This window comes from Ambystoma mexicanum, chromosome 10 (assembly GCF_040938575.1).
Source record: "Ambystoma mexicanum isolate Mex_15411 chromosome 10, UKY_AmexF1_1, whole genome shotgun sequence".
NCBI classification, from domain to species: Eukaryota; Metazoa; Chordata; class Amphibia; order Caudata; family Ambystomatidae; genus Ambystoma; species Ambystoma mexicanum.
The window spans coordinates 1174050116-1174069363 of NC_090932.1; the positions used below are offsets into that span (position 1 = coordinate 1174050116).

General features: G+C 41.9%; 1 protein-coding gene across 3 annotated transcripts in view; it reads right to left on the minus strand.

Moving 5' to 3' along the window:
* Window positions 1-1093: 1093 nt before the first annotated feature.
* Window positions 1094-19248, minus strand: part of LOC138492139 (protein DGCR6-like) — a 189030-nt gene continuing 170875 nt past the window's right edge. For 2 of the 3 annotated variants that reach the window (XM_069619130.1, XM_069619131.1), the window contains exon 5: window positions 1094-1697. In XM_069619130.1, coding sequence (XP_069475231.1) covers window positions 1614-1697 — 84 coding nt within the window. In that variant the 3' untranslated portion in view covers window positions 1094-1613. The remainder of the gene's footprint in view (window positions 1698-19248) is intronic. The other variant, XR_011276147.1, reaches the window with a different exon arrangement.

The following is a 19248-nucleotide window of genomic DNA, read 5'->3' on the forward strand; positions in this document are numbered from 1 at the left end:
TCCACATCTTCAGAATCCAAGTGCTGAGAGGCACCCTTTTACCTGAGGGCATCTGGTAAAGGGCCCTCCCCCTCAGTAAGGGTTGACTTCATTTTTTAACCAATATAGGTTTACTCTGTGCCGAAGAATCGTGTTCCAGGGCTTGAGATGCTTTGTGTGTAGCCTTACCGTCACCAGTGTCCTCTCCATAGCTAGGCCTGGCAACAACCTTCCGCACCTGGGCACATGCTTATGGGAATCAGAAGGTTCCCCAACATGGGTCTCCTTGTTTCCGCTTTCGAAACTGACATTGTCCTGTTCGGCCTCTGTGTTTCCACAACGGCAGAAGGTTCGATGGATGCCTCAGCCTGCATCGCAAAGGCCACCCAAAACTTTGAATGATGATCTTTGAGGGTCTCTGTTTTGAAGAGCTTACAGGTTGGACACCTCTCGTCCTGATGATACATGGAAGGCAATGATTACACACTTTGTGTGCCCTTCCAAGGAAACTTATTACAGGAAGGGAAACTTTTACAAGGAGTATTTTCCATTGTTGAAGTTGGAAGACGGGGAGACTAGCATAATGAAGGGGGTATTGAAACTAGGCATGTTATAGTATTTTACCCTAATATGTAATGCATCTCCCACACTCTCCCTACTGTAATGCACTAAAGACCTGGGAGTAGTAGTTGACTGTCTATTCTCTGATTTTCTGATGGCAGTCACCTGAAAAAAATGTTCCCATTCGTGGAGTCGTCCAACGGCAACTGATGTCTAGGTCAAGTAGTAATAATATAGCTCGATATCAAGCGCTAAGTTAATAACTATCAGAACTCTACAAACTGCAACCAACCCGATGGCAGAGAAAAAAGAAATCCGAGGACAGCGACACGTGCAGGATCATAGGTACTGTACACACAACAGTAGTAAGTATTACAGGAACGTCCTGTCGGTGCTCTTTTTTCGACTTCGAAAACAAATAATGTAGTACTCTGCACTCACCACTAGATGTCGGCCTATACAAAGCATGTGATCCTAAACCGATCCAGAAGCCTGAGAAATATATGTACACACACATACATGCATACTCACACACAAACACACAGGATTCTCATTTGATCCCATCATATTTAATGTGTTCATAAACTATATGTTCATATTATTTCTAATTGAATTAATACCAGTTCGAAAAAACGGCAGTTTTGTATGAACTATTTCTACACCAGAATATCATTTGGCCTTGTAACAATTCATAGACTTCTGTAACCTCATCAATAACGGCATTTCAACCAATTTGAGTGACTTGTGGATTCAGAAATGCACAAACAAGTAAAACATATTCCCAAAGTAACAAATAACGGTTTGAACAATTACAGAATTGCAAATGATGTTAAACAGAATTCTGAAACCAAGTGAACTAGCGACTGGGGGAGCTAGCTTGCGCTCCATGTTTTTAGCCGCAGTTACACTGCCACTCTACTCCACTGCTCCCACTCCTGAATGGGTTCTTCAACCTGCTATCCTGCACTGGGTCCAGGCATTGGCACCACACTTTCTTTGGCGGAAAGATATGCAAAGTACTTCCTCAGCAAATTCAATAAAACAATAGTGCGTCATTTCCTCCATTTGCTGCGTCAATTGAAATTGTTTCCCATCTGCGACTCTTTCTGTTGCAACTTCCGAATCAATTCCAATAGGTTCATCTGTAAAGTCAGCTCCTAAAAAGCAGGAATGGAAGAAATTAAATTTGAGCAATATTAAGTTTCCTCAAAATATAATTTTTCATTTGCACTGCAATAGATTATTTGTTTAACTAATCAATCGCTCAGGGTTAAAGCAGGCACCACATTCCTTTTTATTGAACAATTTATTTTACTCATTCACCCTTCATTCTATACTTTCCTCTAGATAGTTTTGACTTCGTGTCTATGCAGACATTTTTCACACCACCTCATAATGGACTATGCTAGTTCCGGCTCATTGAAGTTGTATCACAAGCAAAGGGTTGCACACCTTAATTTTTAGAATATATTCTGCAGGTTCATGATGCATGATTTTTCTGTCACATATCCACCATCTGCAACATGTTTTCAAACCGATATTGTGTAAGCCATGAACCAGCAGCAACCATTAGTATGAAAAGGAATGCTTACCGTTCTCGATTTCATTCATAACCAATAACGCAATTCTACTTCAGGGAGGATTACATTGATAATCCTTTAACTACTTTTAATGGACACACGTGTGCAAATGCTTGGATCATATGCAGGACATTTGCATGCATGCTATACGGTGTGAAGAAATTAAATTTCATGAGGGAATGAGAGGGACTCTTGGCGCTAAGATGGCCAACAAGCCAGGTAATGTGCCATCCAGAGGAGGGATGGGGGTGGTGGGAGGGGAATCCGTTATAACTTAGAAGAACAGATGCCAGGCATCCTTTACCTCTAGCCTGGCTGGCGCCTGGGAGAGTGGAATGAGTCCCTGGGCTTCCCACAGCCATACAAATCCACCTCAGGCCGACTCTTCCCATAACACATCATATAATTCCCCCACCTTGCCACGGTAAAAGCGACATCATTAAAACAGTGCAAATTATGTTAGTAAGGTAGAGCTTGTATTAAACAAGCCACCTTTTCCTTAACTTCAGACAATGCATCCAGGAAGAAACTCTGTGCAACTCCAGCAAACATTAACACTAATCAAAAAAACTGTAGAGCAAGTGTTTCTGCTGCAGCATTCGATTACGCATGCAGGTTCCTCTTGGGTCGCAATCCCTTAACACTCACCCAACTGGAGCAGTCACATTGCCTGAAAAGATCTGTCTCTGCTTTGCAGAGATTTGTGGTTTTGTCCTCACTTCCACCCGATTCCAACAGGGTGGCTACGATTTAAAAAAAAAAAATGGCCGTCTTGGGGGGGAATGGCTAATTGAACCCTATTACTTTCCAGGAGGAATATTTTTTATTTGATTTCAATGTTTGGCTCAAATCTTAACCTTTCACCTATTACATAATATAACAAATCAATATTACAATTCATTAAATCATTTAGAAAAGTTCAACATCAGAAAACATTTAAAAATTCAAAAATTAATCAATAAAACTCAATAGTATTATCTAAATAACTGAATCTCAAAACACACTATTAACCTTCATCCGCTCTGCCCAGGCTAAACAACATCTGTTTTAGCAAAGACGTCCTCCAAGTAATTGACCAGTGCAATAGCGGTTGGCACGCTTTCTCCACAGACCATCATTGACCACCAGTCATCTGCAGTTGATGCCTTGGATCTTTCCCAAATACAATGTCCTTTTTTTCTGACAACCCAGGGCAGGATAGTACCAAATGGTATAGTGTCTCCGCAACACCCTCCATATCACAAAACCTACAGTTAGAATGTATTCCCTTCCATTGTTTCCTTACAATCAGAATCTCCTGGGTTGGATACAAATTAATTCAAAACCTCTGATCAGTTGTAGCCAACCAATCCTGCCTCCACAGTTTAGATTTGACCGCTTCTGGATTGGAGATTGGCATGTATTCCGATGTATTCAAGTCAGATAAGATTGCAGAACATGCCAATCTCCACACCACTAAAATCGTTTCACTTTAGCTTTTTAAAACATCCTTCAACAGGGTAAAGCTTCTTACAGGTGATTCACTTATGCATTACCGATATAGTACAAGGGACTTCCATACCACCATTGCGTATAGGGATGCAAGTCCTAGTTCATACTGTATCACCCGCAAAGGGGTCCCACTCGGAAGACACAATACTTGTTTCCAGAATTTTACTTCTAGTGTAACCCACAGTGAGTGAGCGGTTGAAAAGAACACTTCTGTCCCATAAGTGAGTATGGCCACCACCTTCATTCTATAAAAAGGTTATTGTCGGTATCAAGGAAAAGAATCCAAACCTTTCAAGTAAAATAGCAGCCTGAGCCGCTAAATGTTTAGCTTTGATCCTTATTTGAGCTGTCCTAGGGCCGTCATTTGCACTGGTATTTAACTTTACCAACATCCCTAGGTGGGCGAGTGATTTCACACTGGCAATTTCTTCTTTCTTTAGAAACCACTTCCTCACACCTCCTTTCTCACCCGGTGCGGATTCAAGAATACAAATCTTAGTTTTTGGTACATGTATCCTCAGATTCTTTGCATCTGTATATTGTTGTAGAGCCACCAATTGTCGCTGAAGACCTATTGGTGTCTGGTCTATGAGGATCAGGTCTTCAGCATACAATAGATGCCCCATCGATCTCCCATTGAACCGTGGAGAGAATGTTCTAGATTTCTCCAGGGTGTCCACCACATCTCCTACAAACAAGTTAAAAAGTGCTGGAGCCAGAGGGCGCCTTATTTTTACCCTCTGCTTGTCAGAAAAGCTACCCATGTTACCCAGCCTAACTTTTAGTGAAGTACAGAGCTTTTAATTCAAGCATTAATCCAACTGCAAATCCCCAGTTAGCTATCTTGTTCCATAAAAGTTGTCCACGGAATCAAACTACTGTTCTAGATCGACAAAGGCTAAATATATTTTCCCCTTCACAGTAAACTATGCATCTTCAGGATATTTAACCAGAAGACATTCGAACTCTTATCCATTTTTTTGTTTTTTACAAAACCTGTTTGGTAGTAGTCAAACCTACCCGTAGTAACTACCCAATCAGATAACCTTGACAACAACAGTGAAGCAAATAATTTACCAACAACATCAAGAAAGGCGATTGGGTGGTAGTTTTTAGGATCCGCCCTAATCCCCTTCTTGAATATTGGTACTACAATTGATGATTTCGACAAAGGAGGTATAATCCTCTGTCCAATGATCTCCAATAATGCAGTAAAAAAAAAAAAAGAAGAATATATAACAAACTGACTAGGCATTTATCTCTTTTCTGTCCATTAGATTGGTCAAATAATCAGGCCCCAATCCCCCCTCCAACCCCACCACAACCCCTGAGTTGCTTGCACTTTTTTATCAAGGTAAACAGGTCCTCTCTATCAAAAGAAAGGTTCCAGTCTACCAGCCCTACATCACAGTATGGTTCATCAGTTTCATTCGGCATTGAAAACAGTCTGGTAAAATGCTCCACCCATAATGATTCTGAGACTACATTTGATTGAAGGGCCTGAGGTAGTGTGGCCACATAATTAATTGCCATATTTCGCTTCATTTCTTCTTCCAAAACTTTGGTATCATGTTCTCTGTATCATTCTGTTATTTCCTCCATTTATTAGCTTTCACTCAGGTCCTATTCCTTTAGTGCCGCCTTTTCAAGACCACTAGTTTGTTCGACCCTGAGCTCAATTTTATTAATTTTACATCTGCTCTAAGAGCCCTTTTTTCTTGTGCCACAGAATTATTATAAGTATGTTCATTAGTGAAGTCCTTTCTATTCACTCCAACTGAAAATACAAAATCCTTCTTGGATGGCGATTGTATATTTTACTGCTACATATGTATGTTATTAATACTTTGTCTTATTTGTGTAAACGTTTTATAACTATATACACAATAACAAAGAATTAAAAAAAGAAAATACAAAATGCATTAAGAATCGTGGGTAATCAATAATGTGAGGCTTATTTATACTTAAACCTTCTACTCTGTCCACTAGTGACCTTTTATGTATTTCAGCTATTTTTCATGCATTCATTTTCAACCAGTTGGGACCTTGTGTTACCTCAAGGTTTACCGCACAGATCCTTTAAACAGACATTGTTTGCATATCCCAGGTCATTTGCAGTATGTTGTGTTCGCTTGCCTTTGTAGGCATCACTTCAAATCTTGTGGACTAGTGGTAAGAAATTCCCACTTACAAAGATGTAATCTACGACAGCCTTCTTACTACTACTTTTCCAAGTTGCACCACCCGGAATATCCCCCTCTACCAATCTGTTTAGCAAATGCAGATTCAGACTTGTGGCTTCTTCCCCCTAACAGTAATCTATTTTTAACAATGTTATTCAGTTTAACCTCTTTCCCCCCCTTCCTCTTAGTTACCAATCCCAGGTCCAGCATGTTGAAATCCCCACAGATAATATTAGAGTTCTGAGTGCATTCACAACATTCATTTATAGTATCCACCAAAGTTTCAATAGAATCTTCATTCTTAATACCCTTTGGATTCTAGTAAATGTTGCATAATACATACCAAGTACATAAGGTTGATTTGGAACGGCATTCTCGTATCACCAGTACTAGTATACATGGATTTGGATGTTTTACCTCGACCACTTCCATATGTAACCACGGTCTGTAAGACATTCAGGAGGCCAGAAGCTGGTCTACCATTTAGGCCCCTAAAAAGCAGGGCTCACTTCTTGAAGCCACGTTTCCGGCAGAAACAAAATCATGAATGATTCGAAAAGCAAGTCCTCCTCAGCAAAAAGAGGTCTAAACCTGCTTGTGTTCCAAGACGCCAGTCTGATCTCACCCAGCTCAGAAGAGCCCTGCTGTTAATTTCCTCTTGTATTCAATGCCAAAGCTTCCAGCAACCAGGTCAGGAACCCCCTCCCTCAAGTGTTCGCCAATCCAGCTCCTCATTTTCTCTGAGCGCCTTGCCCACCCAACCCCTCCACAATTACAAACTGGATTCTTTCTTTGCTTTCAAGGTCTTGTTTTCTGATATCCCATCCACTAAGACCGCCTATCTGTGAGCATGAGGACATTTCTCCATTCCCCCGTCGGTCTATCCATCTTCCCTGAACCTCTCCGATTCCTGCTTCTTCATTAAATGATTGCTTATCCCATTTTTCCTCAAGTATTGGGGTTATTTCTCTCAGGTCAAAACCCAATGGAAGCAGGCCCTCGACTTCCTCCAACAACATCCATGTCACCAAACTGGAGGATACGTATAACAGAAACTTATCTAGCTGATTATCTTTTGGAAATTCAACCAATTCTATGTCCCTCGTTTCAATGGAGCTCAATTTCGGGATACAACAAAATAACCTCAACACATTGCATCTGTGCAATATTAATCCATCGCCCTTAGGGAAAAGTAGTCTTTCAAGGATTACACAAAGGAAATTTGCATTAGACATCTTTGAAAACATCACTGATTGAGCCTCCCTTAGTGGCTCTGCCTTATTTACGCTTGGCTCCATTCTATTATGAGTTCAGCCGTTCCTCCCTGTAGCCTTCCGTTTCTGTTCCATTGTTACAAAGGGCAAGATTGAGTCTTAATCAAAGTCAACATTATTCACTCCTTGATCAAGGGATGTCTATTTTCTTGATACAGTTCCACTTCATGATAGGTTAGACGTAGACAGCTTCTGGCTCTTTTGCTCCACAGTTAAGCATACCGGAGATTTGGGATGATCCAGGCCATCGCTCTCTTTATCCACTGGCATCTGTCTTGTTGTCTCACTCGACTTTTGCTCCATTCTACAGAACTCTTACTCTCGGATTCATGCCAAATTGGGGAGTCAGTAGTATAGAAGCTCTCAGAGGAACTTGCCACTCTTGATACAGAATTCAATGATGGCTCTGTGAGATCGATGCTCAGCCATGCTGTGACATGATCGGATTGAATCATTCTGCTTGTGGCACGTGGTCCGATTAACTGCATAAGGAGAGAACTCACGACTTGGTATTATACTGATGAAATACATCATTCATTTAAATGGGCTGGGGTTCAAAACTGTCACTCTTTTGGATGGCATGTCCGGCATTGTCTAACTTCATCCCTGTTTCTAATATACATATTAGCAAAGGTTTGTGAAGAATTCTTGTCAACATCCATAGCTTTAGTGATCTTTGCAAACTCTTGAGGGAGGTAGCCAATGCAGAACTAAATTTCTCCAATAATACATTTGATGGCCCCACAATCTGACTGTCCTCAACTATGGTTATTTTTAGTAGCGTGAGGTCAGAAGTTAGCAGTAGTGGCATGAATAAAAGACTTTGTTTCTTTAGTTTTCTGGCCCGTTTCAACAACATTGCAGATTCTAGTTGCTGAGTTGATTCAAGCAACTCCGATCTGCTACACCTTCATCCAGTTTCCCTACTCTGCCTGCGCGCACACAGGATTTATTATTTGTTTATTTATCTGCGCGCCAAAACCGAGGGTATCTGGGTGCATTACATGTAAATTACAAGTCTTAAAGTTTCACAGCAAGACAAAACCAATCAAGAAGAATACAGTAGTTGACATACAGAATGAGAAAAAAAGGGCAACAGTATTAGGCAAAATCAGACAGTGCTCAATAAGTAGTCAACTGCAGGTAAGGACTTGGGGTAGTCGGAGGTCATTTGACACTAGCCAATTTTTTGTGTTTTTCCTAAAGTTTTGGAAGGTCTGGTCCATTCGCAAGTGAATAGGGAGAGCGTTCCAGCATTGGGCAGCTTGAACAGGAAAACTAATGCCCCCCGGCCCTTTTCAGGTTAAATCTGGGGGCTACAATGCAGTGCGAGTTTACCGTCCTTGTAGGGCGTGAAGATGTTTTTTAAATAATTTCATCTCTTAGATACTGCGGTGCAGCATTATTTAGACATTTATGTGTAATGGAGACTATTTTAAACTGGATCCTGTCCTTCATGGATAGCCAATTATGATTTCTTCCGATTTCAGAGATGTGATGTCTCCTTGGCATGCTTAACAGTTCTTAATGCGTTATTTTGCAGTATTTCGAATTTATTCAGGATCTGTTTATTGGCCCCTGCATATAAGGCATTGCAATAATCGAGTTTGGACAGGATTAAAGCCCTCGCTAGTATGATGCAACTATTTGTAGATAAAAAGGGTTTGCAAGCCTGTATCAGTGGATATTTTAGTCAGATTATGTTTGTTTTCTTTAGAAGGCATGTTTTTCCACAAAACTTAAATTTGTCTTTTCTATGCTCGAAGAACTTTTAGCTGCGGTGTAAACCATGTGTTGAGGTGAGCTTTGGGTTTACCTTTTTCGCATTTTAAGGGGAGCAATGTTGTCTAATGCTTGTGTAATGGAGGAATTATATAGGTCTACTAGTGCAGCAGAGTCTAAAGACTCAAATGCAGAGTTCAGAGTAGGAAGCAGAAGAGGCATAAGATTATCAGCTGTGATGTTCCGTTTGTTCCTCGTCAGAATCGGTGGGGCTAGCGAGATAGTCTTAGATACTAAGCGTTTGTCAAGGTTGGTGAAAGAGACTAGGTAGTGGTCCGCCCACGACTGAGGTTCGACAGATGTGATTACGGTCTCACAATTTTAGTCTGTGACCCAGTCTACTATTCTGCCCATCTCATGGGTAGGCTGGTTAACTTTGAGTGAGCCCTAGTTCGGTAAGGGTCTCAGATAGCGTCTTGGCATGTTGATCGTTAGGGTCAAGAGAGCCTATGTTGAAATCACCTAACAAGAGTATTTGTGAGGTAAGTTTTGTATCCGACAATATGGTCATGATATCTTCCTCAAAGCAACCAATGGGATCTGGGGGGTCTGTAAATTAGGTGAACTGTTAATGTGCTAGAATTAGAAGTAGTTAGTTTAACCATAAGTAATTTGCATGATTTCACAATAGGGGAGGAGGAAACTCCAAGCCCTAAATTAGACTTCGAAAGGTGGTGGTATCACCGTTATTGCGAGGTTGTTCCATCTGCTCTCACAATGGTATATGTGTCAGGTATGGCCAGTAGCAAGGACGGTCCAGCTGGAGCATGCAGACAAGTCTCAGAAATAGCTAGGAAGTCTAGGTCTCCAGACTGGATTAGATCGGTTATATCTATGGCATGGGCGACCACAGATCTGGCGTTTATTAAGGCACCCTTGATATGAGAACTAGTAGTATGCAACAAGGTAAAGGATTCCTTCTTGAGGTTAGGTCTTGTTCTTTTTTTTTTGGTTAGCCTTGGGAATAGCGTCAATAGTCCCCGGTGGATGACTTCATTTATCTATAGTTTTGTGTCGAGTGATGGTTGGTGGCTCGTAAAGTTTGGTTAGTCTAGAGCGGAGTCTATTGTTTCTAGCTATGGTAGAGCAATGTGTGTTGGTTTTGATAGGATCATGGATGGTCTTTAGATTGGAGTGTGGCATAGGGTTGGGGTCCAGGCCTGTAGTGAATTCTGAACGGGAGGAATTGGTAATCAAGTTCAGCTTCGGTAGGAATCTAGTGGGATTGATGTGCCATGGCTGGCTGTCCAGCTGGAGCTGTGGGAGATATGTGGTTGGTTTGATTCCCCAGAACGGCCGGGTGAGGTTTGCCATGGTCGGACTTTTCTGGGTACTGTCATTAGGGTTTAATTTAGCCTGTAGGACTGCGGGCAATAAGGCGCACAGTATGGTTAGGAACCGGTATGCTGTAATGTACATATTGCTTGTAGGGAGTCACGGTAGTTGTGTGTGGTACTATGAAAGGGGTAAGGAGTAATGCGCAGATCAGTGATGTGCAGGGCCTGAGGTGATACGATAGCTACTGGCAAGACAATGTTATTATTTTTGCATTTTTAAAGCACTCACACAGCCCACGAGCATTGAGGCGCTGTTACATGAATGGTTTGTTTTTTTAGTTGCGTAATTGTTTTTTTTGGTCTTAGTTGCGTATTTATAACGTGCTTAAATACCCAGAGGTTTCTAAGCGCGGACCCGGGGATCGAACCTGTGTTGCTTCGTGTTGTCTTGCTTCCAAGGGGAGCATGTTGCCTCTGAGCTATCATCCAGGGACAATGATGTTAGCAAGAAATACTAAAGACAACACCGATGTGCATGGCATAAGCCAATACGATAGGTACTGGCAACACAATGATATCAGCAAGACATACTAAAGGCAACACTGATGCGTGTGGCATAAGGCAATACGATAGGTACTTGCAACACAAATTGTGCTAGCAAGCAATAGTACTGTGCAAGTTCGGTCGATGCAGTGGCATACTGGCATCACGTCGAGGTGAATGCTTAGGTAAATGTCGGGGTTGGACCGAGTGGCGGTCAGTGGTAGGAGGTTTGCGGTATCAAACAGATAGAGTTAATATACTCTGTAAAAGTGGCAGAGCGACAGAAGAGGCGAGATAGGTGCTCTGGGGACTACCTTGTTACAAGTTTGGGTAGCGTGGAGGCAGAGTTCATCACATGGCCAGGAACGCGAACAGGGCCTTTTCCTCCGCGGGCCGGCGGAAATGCTGGAAACAAAATGATAGGTGTTGCTTGGCAATGTGATAAACAGCCCCGTTCAGGAAGCAGAGCTGTAGAGGCGCAACCATTACGTGATCAGGCATCCTCGTTGTCGGTAAGTCGAGATAGTTTGCAGATGGATCTCGGGACATGGGATTGCTCAGGGGAGGGATCGAGGGCAATGTGTGGCTTCTACACGAAGGCACAAGTGTGCTCACCTTTAGATACTCGGTAGGCCGGGACGCGGCCTAAGTAGAAGGGCACAGCTGCTCCAGCAGCACATTGAGGGGTTGCGGTGGCTCTGGTGTCCGCTGCGGGAGGTGGGGAAAAGGCTCCTGCCCTCTCTGCGGTCTCAGGAAGATGAATGGATTCAGGCGCAAACAGGGCCTTTTCCTCCGTGGGCCTTCGCCTGATTGACTCTTACTTACACACAGGCCTTTGTAGAAGAACGTTTTTTTTGGTCAATAACTCATCTACAAGCTCTGTGATGTTGTTCAGCGGTAAATGTCTTTTTTGAGCAGGCGCGAACTGTGCTTCGTTCCTTGTCCGGACCATGTTGTTCAATTGCTCAGTTTCAAACTCTGTCAGCCCCATTTCTGTCATACACTAGAGGTCTAGAAATAACCTGATTTGATTAATCACTGGTGATGACTGTCCTAAGCACTGGACTAGCCATCACCATGTTACATAAAGTGGAGTTTGGGCCCTCCAGGTTAATTCCATTGCATGACCCCACACTTTCCCTGCTTTCAAGACTTAGCGGTTGCTTATTTTTTTGTATTGCCCAGAATCATTGCCAAGCTCCTTTCTGCCCCCTGCACCCTCGACGGATGCTCCAAGACAATGCATGACAATGTTTTGAGGCATACTCAATTATTGGAATGAATAGGTGTTGTTGTTAATGATTAACCATTTTTTGCAGACTTCAAGTGGATAAAATAAATGACATACTGGCGTCCCCCCCCCCCTATTTCACTGTTTAATTCAATCAGGCCATCACAGAGTTCCTTACATTGGCCATTGGCCAGGGCTTCCAATCCACAAAGGCATCATCCGCCCCAAATATTGCAGTAGTTCAGGGTTCAAATATTTTTCGTTAACGTATGCTCACCGGTGCGGGCGCCCAACGGCACCTTTGCAGCGGTCATGGAAGTGGATTCCACCCAGGGCAAATCCTCTGCCTCTTGTCAGGACCTCTATAATCCTCATTATACCTTGATTAGCTTGGTTCGCTTGAATTCAATTACCTCGGTTGCTTAGCGTTGATCATTTTGTTAACATAGTTTCACTTAATAAGTGTAGCTTACTACGGGTACGGGGGAATCACTACAGTGTCCAAGTCATCCATCACTAACCTCTGCTCCCTGCTTCTTGCTCTTAGGACCGTTAGCCGACGTCAAGCACCAGCAAAGTCAACATTTTTAGGCAGTGCGCATTACAGACCTCACAATTTTAAGTCTTAACAATCTAACAGTCTCACAAGAGTTTGTTCCTACCGTGACACATATTTCCAATCACAGCGGACACACCAGGCATTGCAGACACGACAGAACAGCGCTGTAAAGGTGATTTTGAGGAAGCAAAATAATAGAAATGGAGGAAAGACCTCCCAACTCTTAATTTTCAGCACGAGCAGAAGGTACCAGGTCACCACGGCAGACCACACTCGTCTGCACACTCCAACCAGGGGGAATAGATCAATACCAAGCGGGGAATTAAAGGAGTAACAAATACAGCCAACACCAACCACTTTGGAAAGACACCAAGCCAATCCCAGACCATGAACAGAAAAGGGCTGGCACCAATCTGTAAGAGCGCAGCTTGAAGCAGGGAGAGACAGTTTAGACTAGGGACCTGGCGGCAGGAGGCACAAGGAAGGATCCAGAAGAAGAGGAAAAGCTGTGACCTTGCTGAAAGCTAGAGATTTGATCCTGGCAGAGTTCAGAGCATGAGGAGTAAGTAAATCCACAAGCTTGCTAAGGGCTATATCTCAGACACTGGCTGAGACCAGAACTAAAAAGGCAAGAAGACCGTGCAAGGCTAATAAAGGCTATACCACCGGCCCTGGCAAGAACCAGAGACCCAGAAGGAGAGCGAAGGGCCTGTGAAGGGTTGAATTGTTTGGTCAAGGAGGGGGAAATGTGGCTTGGTGTCAGCCCAAAACTCTAAGTGAGGGGGAAGAAATGCATGACGGTGGTGTTGGCCAAAAAGCAGGGTACTACATCCCTGAGCCAGTGTGTTAAATTAGGGAACCCTGAAAAGGGCAGGTGGTACTTTAGGTAGGCTCTTTCATCATTTTGAATATGCCCATCCTGGTACTTTAAAACAGTTACCCATTCTGAGTGTTCATCAAAAACCTACGCCTTTTAGGTGTTCCTCCAACCCAACCCACTGTGCGGAAAGGTTTTTAACTTTACTTTGCCTGGTCTGTGCATCCTCTATCGGTTAAATGAAATGCATTTATTTTGTTTCTACTCAGATTTCTTTATCCATGTCAGAGAGTATAGTATTTCATTGTGTGATAATGTATTAATTTCGTATTTTAATGTGTCATTTCTTGAAGCAACAGGAAGCATGATCACATTAGTGCTGGCCAAATGTTTGGTATGATTTCGGTCTCAGGATCTCCATAAAATTGGATTTACCGGGTGGAAGATCCCTCCAATGACTATACTTTTGAAGTCCATATTCTTCATTATCACAATTAGTTTCCAAGGCTATACACATTATACATTGGCCACCTTTTATTACTCGGCAATGCATTTTCACTGATCTAACATCTGCGCCTAGATAAAGGTCCTGTGCGTGCCTCCTTACGAACAGAGCGCTATAAATAGCTTAATTATCAAATGTAATTACATTTTTACTTGTTTTCTAAATTGCCTATTAGTTTGATGTTGTGTTATTTTTATTTATTAGTTGGCTAATTTCAGAATGACGGCTTTTTCTTTTTTTTTTAAGTGCAATTGACTGCTAATTTCCAAGTATATTCAATTATGGTAAACATTTCAAGTAATTGGGCATCCTTCTGCATAGGAACCTCTGAATACAAATAATGTTTCAAGTGAAGAGGTTTAGCTTTTTCTCAAAATGTCTTTCATACGTTTTGGACTGCTTCATAGTACACTTAAGATACTCGAGTGGTTATTTTCTAATTCAAAATATTTCCAGAGTACCCACCAAAGCACACACAATTATGTGATCGTATTGACTTTTTTCAATAGTCTGCGTAAAAATGTCAGCATCACCAGAAGATCCAGAGAAGAATCAGGACATTAACTGATCACAATTTTCAAGTGTGCAATTGCATATTTAATGTTACATATCTTGGTCCAATGGCTGCATTAACAGATTATCACCAAGATCAAAACTTCTGTAACTAAGCTGTTACAAGATAATGATTTGATGGAACATGGTCCTTTGGGGCACAGGTAGAAAATACCTGCATTATCTGGGTACCCACAACCTACCCTCCTGGCAACTTGGGTCTGAACAAACGGGGCCAAAAGAAAGAAACCTTTAGAATGGTACCCAGCATGCTGGTGTAACGATATTGAATAATGTTTACTCCGCTCTGAGTTGACAACAGAGTCATCAACATTTTAAGAAAGATTGTCCTTTTCAGTAATCATTCTGCGACCAGGAGACTGGGCAGTACCACAGATTTGCCCCACACATCGGAGGCTCTGCATGTGCATAAACATACGCAAGACTTTATTCAGGGAATGCGAGACTCAACAGGAGGAAGATCACTAAAAAGGATGCCGGAAAAGGACTTCACAATGTCACGTGTGCGAAAGCAGTTGTTCGGCCTCTCTGATCTTCTCCTGGCACTAATGGGGAACTGAGCAAGCAGAAGGAAGCCCAAAATTGCAAGCTGCACTTTCAAACTCCCTAAATAAATACATTGAAAGACCATAATAGACTTCTATTTTAAGCAATCATAGAGACCTGGCTTCAGAAAGATTACAGACATTTTGATTTGCAAGCAAAATAAGTATTTTTCATTTAGAAATGTAAATCTTCTTACGCCATGGAATTTCGTGGTTTAATACAATTGTGTCTGTTCATTCAGACTCCAAGCACAATTTTGATTTTTTGATTGAATTTGAGATCGGGTATTGTGCTTTGACCAGATAGAACAATACAAAAATGTCATATCATACGATGGGCACAGAGGTTCCATTGCTGGATGCTTACAAAAGTGGGACATTTAAGTAACTTAGTATATGAACCTGGTAATGGGGAGGATAATTGGAGCATCCTAAAGGGGAATGCAAAGACCACTATTGAGGACCCATATCTATTCATATCTGAGCAACATTTCAGACCTTGCACTTCACATGGCACCTACAACAGAAGATGCTCCCAGCCCTGGGCATTTCTCAAATTCTCCCAATGATCAAAGCTCTGATCCACTCAAAACTCAATAAATGTAATGGTGTTCTACTAGAGATCACAAAAAAGCAACTTCAGGCAATGCAAAATCGGGATACCTGTCATTTTTGGACTGCATTTTTTAAATTTTTCTAGAGCATTGAAGTCTCCTCACTACCTAACCAACATCAATACTTTAGGCATCACCAGGCAGGCAGGACATTGGCTCTAAATACCTGATGGATCGGTTCACTAAGGAGACTCCAAAGACAACCCTAAAATCCTTAAACGCAAACAACCTGGCCCCTGACAGGTATGAACAAACCAGGTTCTAGAAAAGAAGGCCAACAGTGACAGAAGCTTCAATGTGGTCCATGCTCTCAGACAACTTTGAATTGGAACCAGGCCAACTCAAATTTAGAAAATGGTTAAACAAATTTCTACTTAAAAAAAGCATTTTTTGGAATAGTGAAGTCTAAAAAATAAGTTCATGTACATCGACATGAGCACAAATTGCCTGAAATGCCTGGATGTCAAATGTAAATTGCAATTAAGTGCGAAATGAGCTACCTGCATTGAATTTGTAAAACCCAGAAACGTTGTTCTTCTATGTATCTTTTCGCCAATGGAGACCTCAACTCCTTTTTTCCGTCAGTGCTCAGTCTATCCTCCAAAATCTGCCCAGAGATAGGCGAGGAAATCAGCTTCACATAGCTCTCTGCCCTGAAAAACCCTGAGGTTTTGTGGTCTCCTCAGAGTTCCAGACAAGAACATGAAAACCCAGAGGCTCCTGGACAAACCCAGAGAGCCTACACCAAAATCAAGAGTCGGAAAATAAATATCAGAGATGGAAGAAAAAAAAAAAATTCTACAGAATATTAACAACGCCATCTGTAGCAAAAACACTTCTTCTTGGGAAAGCCAAACAATCTGCACATATATGAGACTCTATAAAGAATACACATGAGAAACATTTGTCTGTGGTGTTTGTGGAATGTGCATTACTAAAACCAATCTAATCTAATCTTACACAAGAGCTTCCACATGAGTGACAGACAGAGTGTATGGAGCGTGAGAAAGCATTCACAAAAAGTTTGCATCTGTGCAGGTATCTAAAAATCAACACTAGGAAAAGCCATATGTGTGAGTATGAGGCAAAATAATCATCGCTTGCTTTTGAGTCGCGATGATTCTCGTTATCATGAACCATAATGAAGGGAAGCCCTATAAGAGCGCCGAATGGAGAAAGGAGAAACATCTGGCATATTTTTTTTTATTATTACTTGACTTAATTGTAAAACAATTTTTGCAAGATTGATAACACTTTTGCATCCAGTTCATCACAAGGGAAAACTCTCCCTTGTTTATTTCTGTCAGTTCCCTTAAAACAAGTTTATTGATCTGCTCCCTTCATAATGGATTGTTCCAGACCAAGGTTTTGAAAAAAGTTGGCTACCGCAATCACAAGCCTTGCATTTTTCCCCCACTCATCAGGCGATGCCACCAGGCCTCCTCTTCGTAGGTCCGTCGGCCCCCGAATTGTTGGCCCAAATATCGCTCTCTTATTGTTTTTGTGCCAGGGCAGTTCAGTAACAGATGCCGAAGTGTTTCCAATTTCTCTTTGTTGTTGCAAAAAGGGCGGTGGTTAGTTGATGATCGTATCCTTATGGCTAGGATCTCGTTCGTCTTTAGTAGATTCAATCTGGCTCTTAAGAACGTTGATCTCAGTCTTCTATCAGGACATTTTGTCAAATATTCCAACTGAATGTTTACCTTTTTGCGTATTCCTTGACAAATGTGTCAGCTTGTTACTTGAAGTTGCCTCAAGAGTTTGAATCCAATCCCAGTCTTTTAAGGGTTGTATACAAATTGTTTGTTTCACTATTGTTCGAATTACAATTGACCTTTTCACAATTGACCGAATTGAAACCCCCCGCAACCCCCCCATCCAACGCAAAAAAAAATAAAAATATTATATATATATATATATATATATATATATATATATATATATATATATATATATATATATAGTGAAAAGGTCAATTGTGATTCGAACAATTGTAAACAAACAATTTGGTGTATACCCTTTTAAGCGAGTCTTCACTTTTTGTGGGTTGGATTCCAGTTCTTCCTCAGTACTTCTAATTTCTTGGAGAAGGATCACATTTTTCTTTTTCCAGTCTGAAAGCATTTTTATTTCTGTAGTCTTCCATTTCCCTAAAGATGATTTCCAGGATTATATTGTGTAATGTCAGATGTTGCATTAGGTGCAGAGTGCGGGAAAAGCCTGAACTAATCCTTGTTTTCAAGTAGCCATCAAAGGATCCATCGTGTTGAGATGCTGCACAAGTGCACAGAATGTGGGAAAAACGTCATACAATCCTCAGATCTCCAAAAGCATCAGAGGATCCATTTTGGGGAGAAGCCCAACAAGTGCCCATAGTGTTGGAAAAGCTAAAGACAATCCTCAGATTTCATAAAGCAGCAAAGGGTCCATACTGGGGGGAAGCCATACACATGCACAGTATGCAGCACAAGCTTCAGACTATCCTGAGATCTCTTGCAGCATCCCAGGATCTATACTGGGAATAAGCCTCATAAGTGCACCGAGTGCAAGAAAATCTACAATAAATCTCAGATCTGCGAAAGCATCAGAGGACCCATGAGAAGCCTTACAAGTGCACAGAGCATAAGGCATTCTTTAGTCAACCCTCACATCTACTAAGCCATCACAGGAGCCATACGTCATACTGGGGAGAAGCCCTTCAAATGCAGCGCGTGTAAAAAATAAATAGAAGCTTCATTCGCTCCTCACATCTAAAATAAGAGTATCCATACGGGGGGGGGGGAGCCATTCAAGTGCATGGAATGTGAGAAAAGCTTCAGACAACTCGCAAATCTGAGACACCATCAAAAGCTCCATATTACGGAGAAACCCCATAAGTGCACAGAGTGCAAGAAAATCTTCAGGCAAGTCAGATTCAACATGCCAACAAACAACCCATACCGGGGGGGGGGGGGGGGAGGATGGGTGGTGAAAGACAAGTGTACTGTATGTGGAAAAAGCTTCATTCCAACCTCAGATTTAATAATGCATCAGATCATCCATACTGGGGGGAAGCCCTATGAGTGCACAGAGTGCAAGAAATGTTTCTGTCTCACAGATCTGAGAAGCCATCAAAGGATCCATACGGGGAGGAAAACCTAGAAGTGAAGAGTGCAAGAAAAGCTTCTGTCAATTATCACATCTGAGAAGACATCAGAGAAGCCTTACTGAGAAAAAACCCTTCAAGTGCACAGAATTCAGAAAAAGCTTCAGGCAATCCTTGGAGTTTATGAAGCATCAGAGGATCCATACTGGGCTGAAGCCCTATGCGTGCACAGAGTGTATGAACACCTTCAGTGATTCATCTCTGAGGGTGCATCTCAGAATTCATACTGGGGAGAAAACCCTACAACTGCATAAAATGCAATAAGAGCTTCAGACAATCTTCGGGACTCCTAAAACACCAGAGGATCCATACTGGGGGGATGCTCTAAGACCGCCCAGAGTGTAAGAAAACCATCGGTCACTTTTCCTCCCTATTCTGATGTAAGAGCGAATGCCCTGGAGAAGCCCTACAGGTGTGCTGAAAGTGATAAACACTGCACAAGTTATCAACTGCTGCAATATCAGATGTGCCAGAAGAGAGAGAGAGAGACCACACCCGTAGATAGTGGTACCAATGCTTAACTGCATGACAGCTCTGATAACCCTTGGGACAATCAAGTTCATGAAGAATGGACACGCTCCTTGAGATA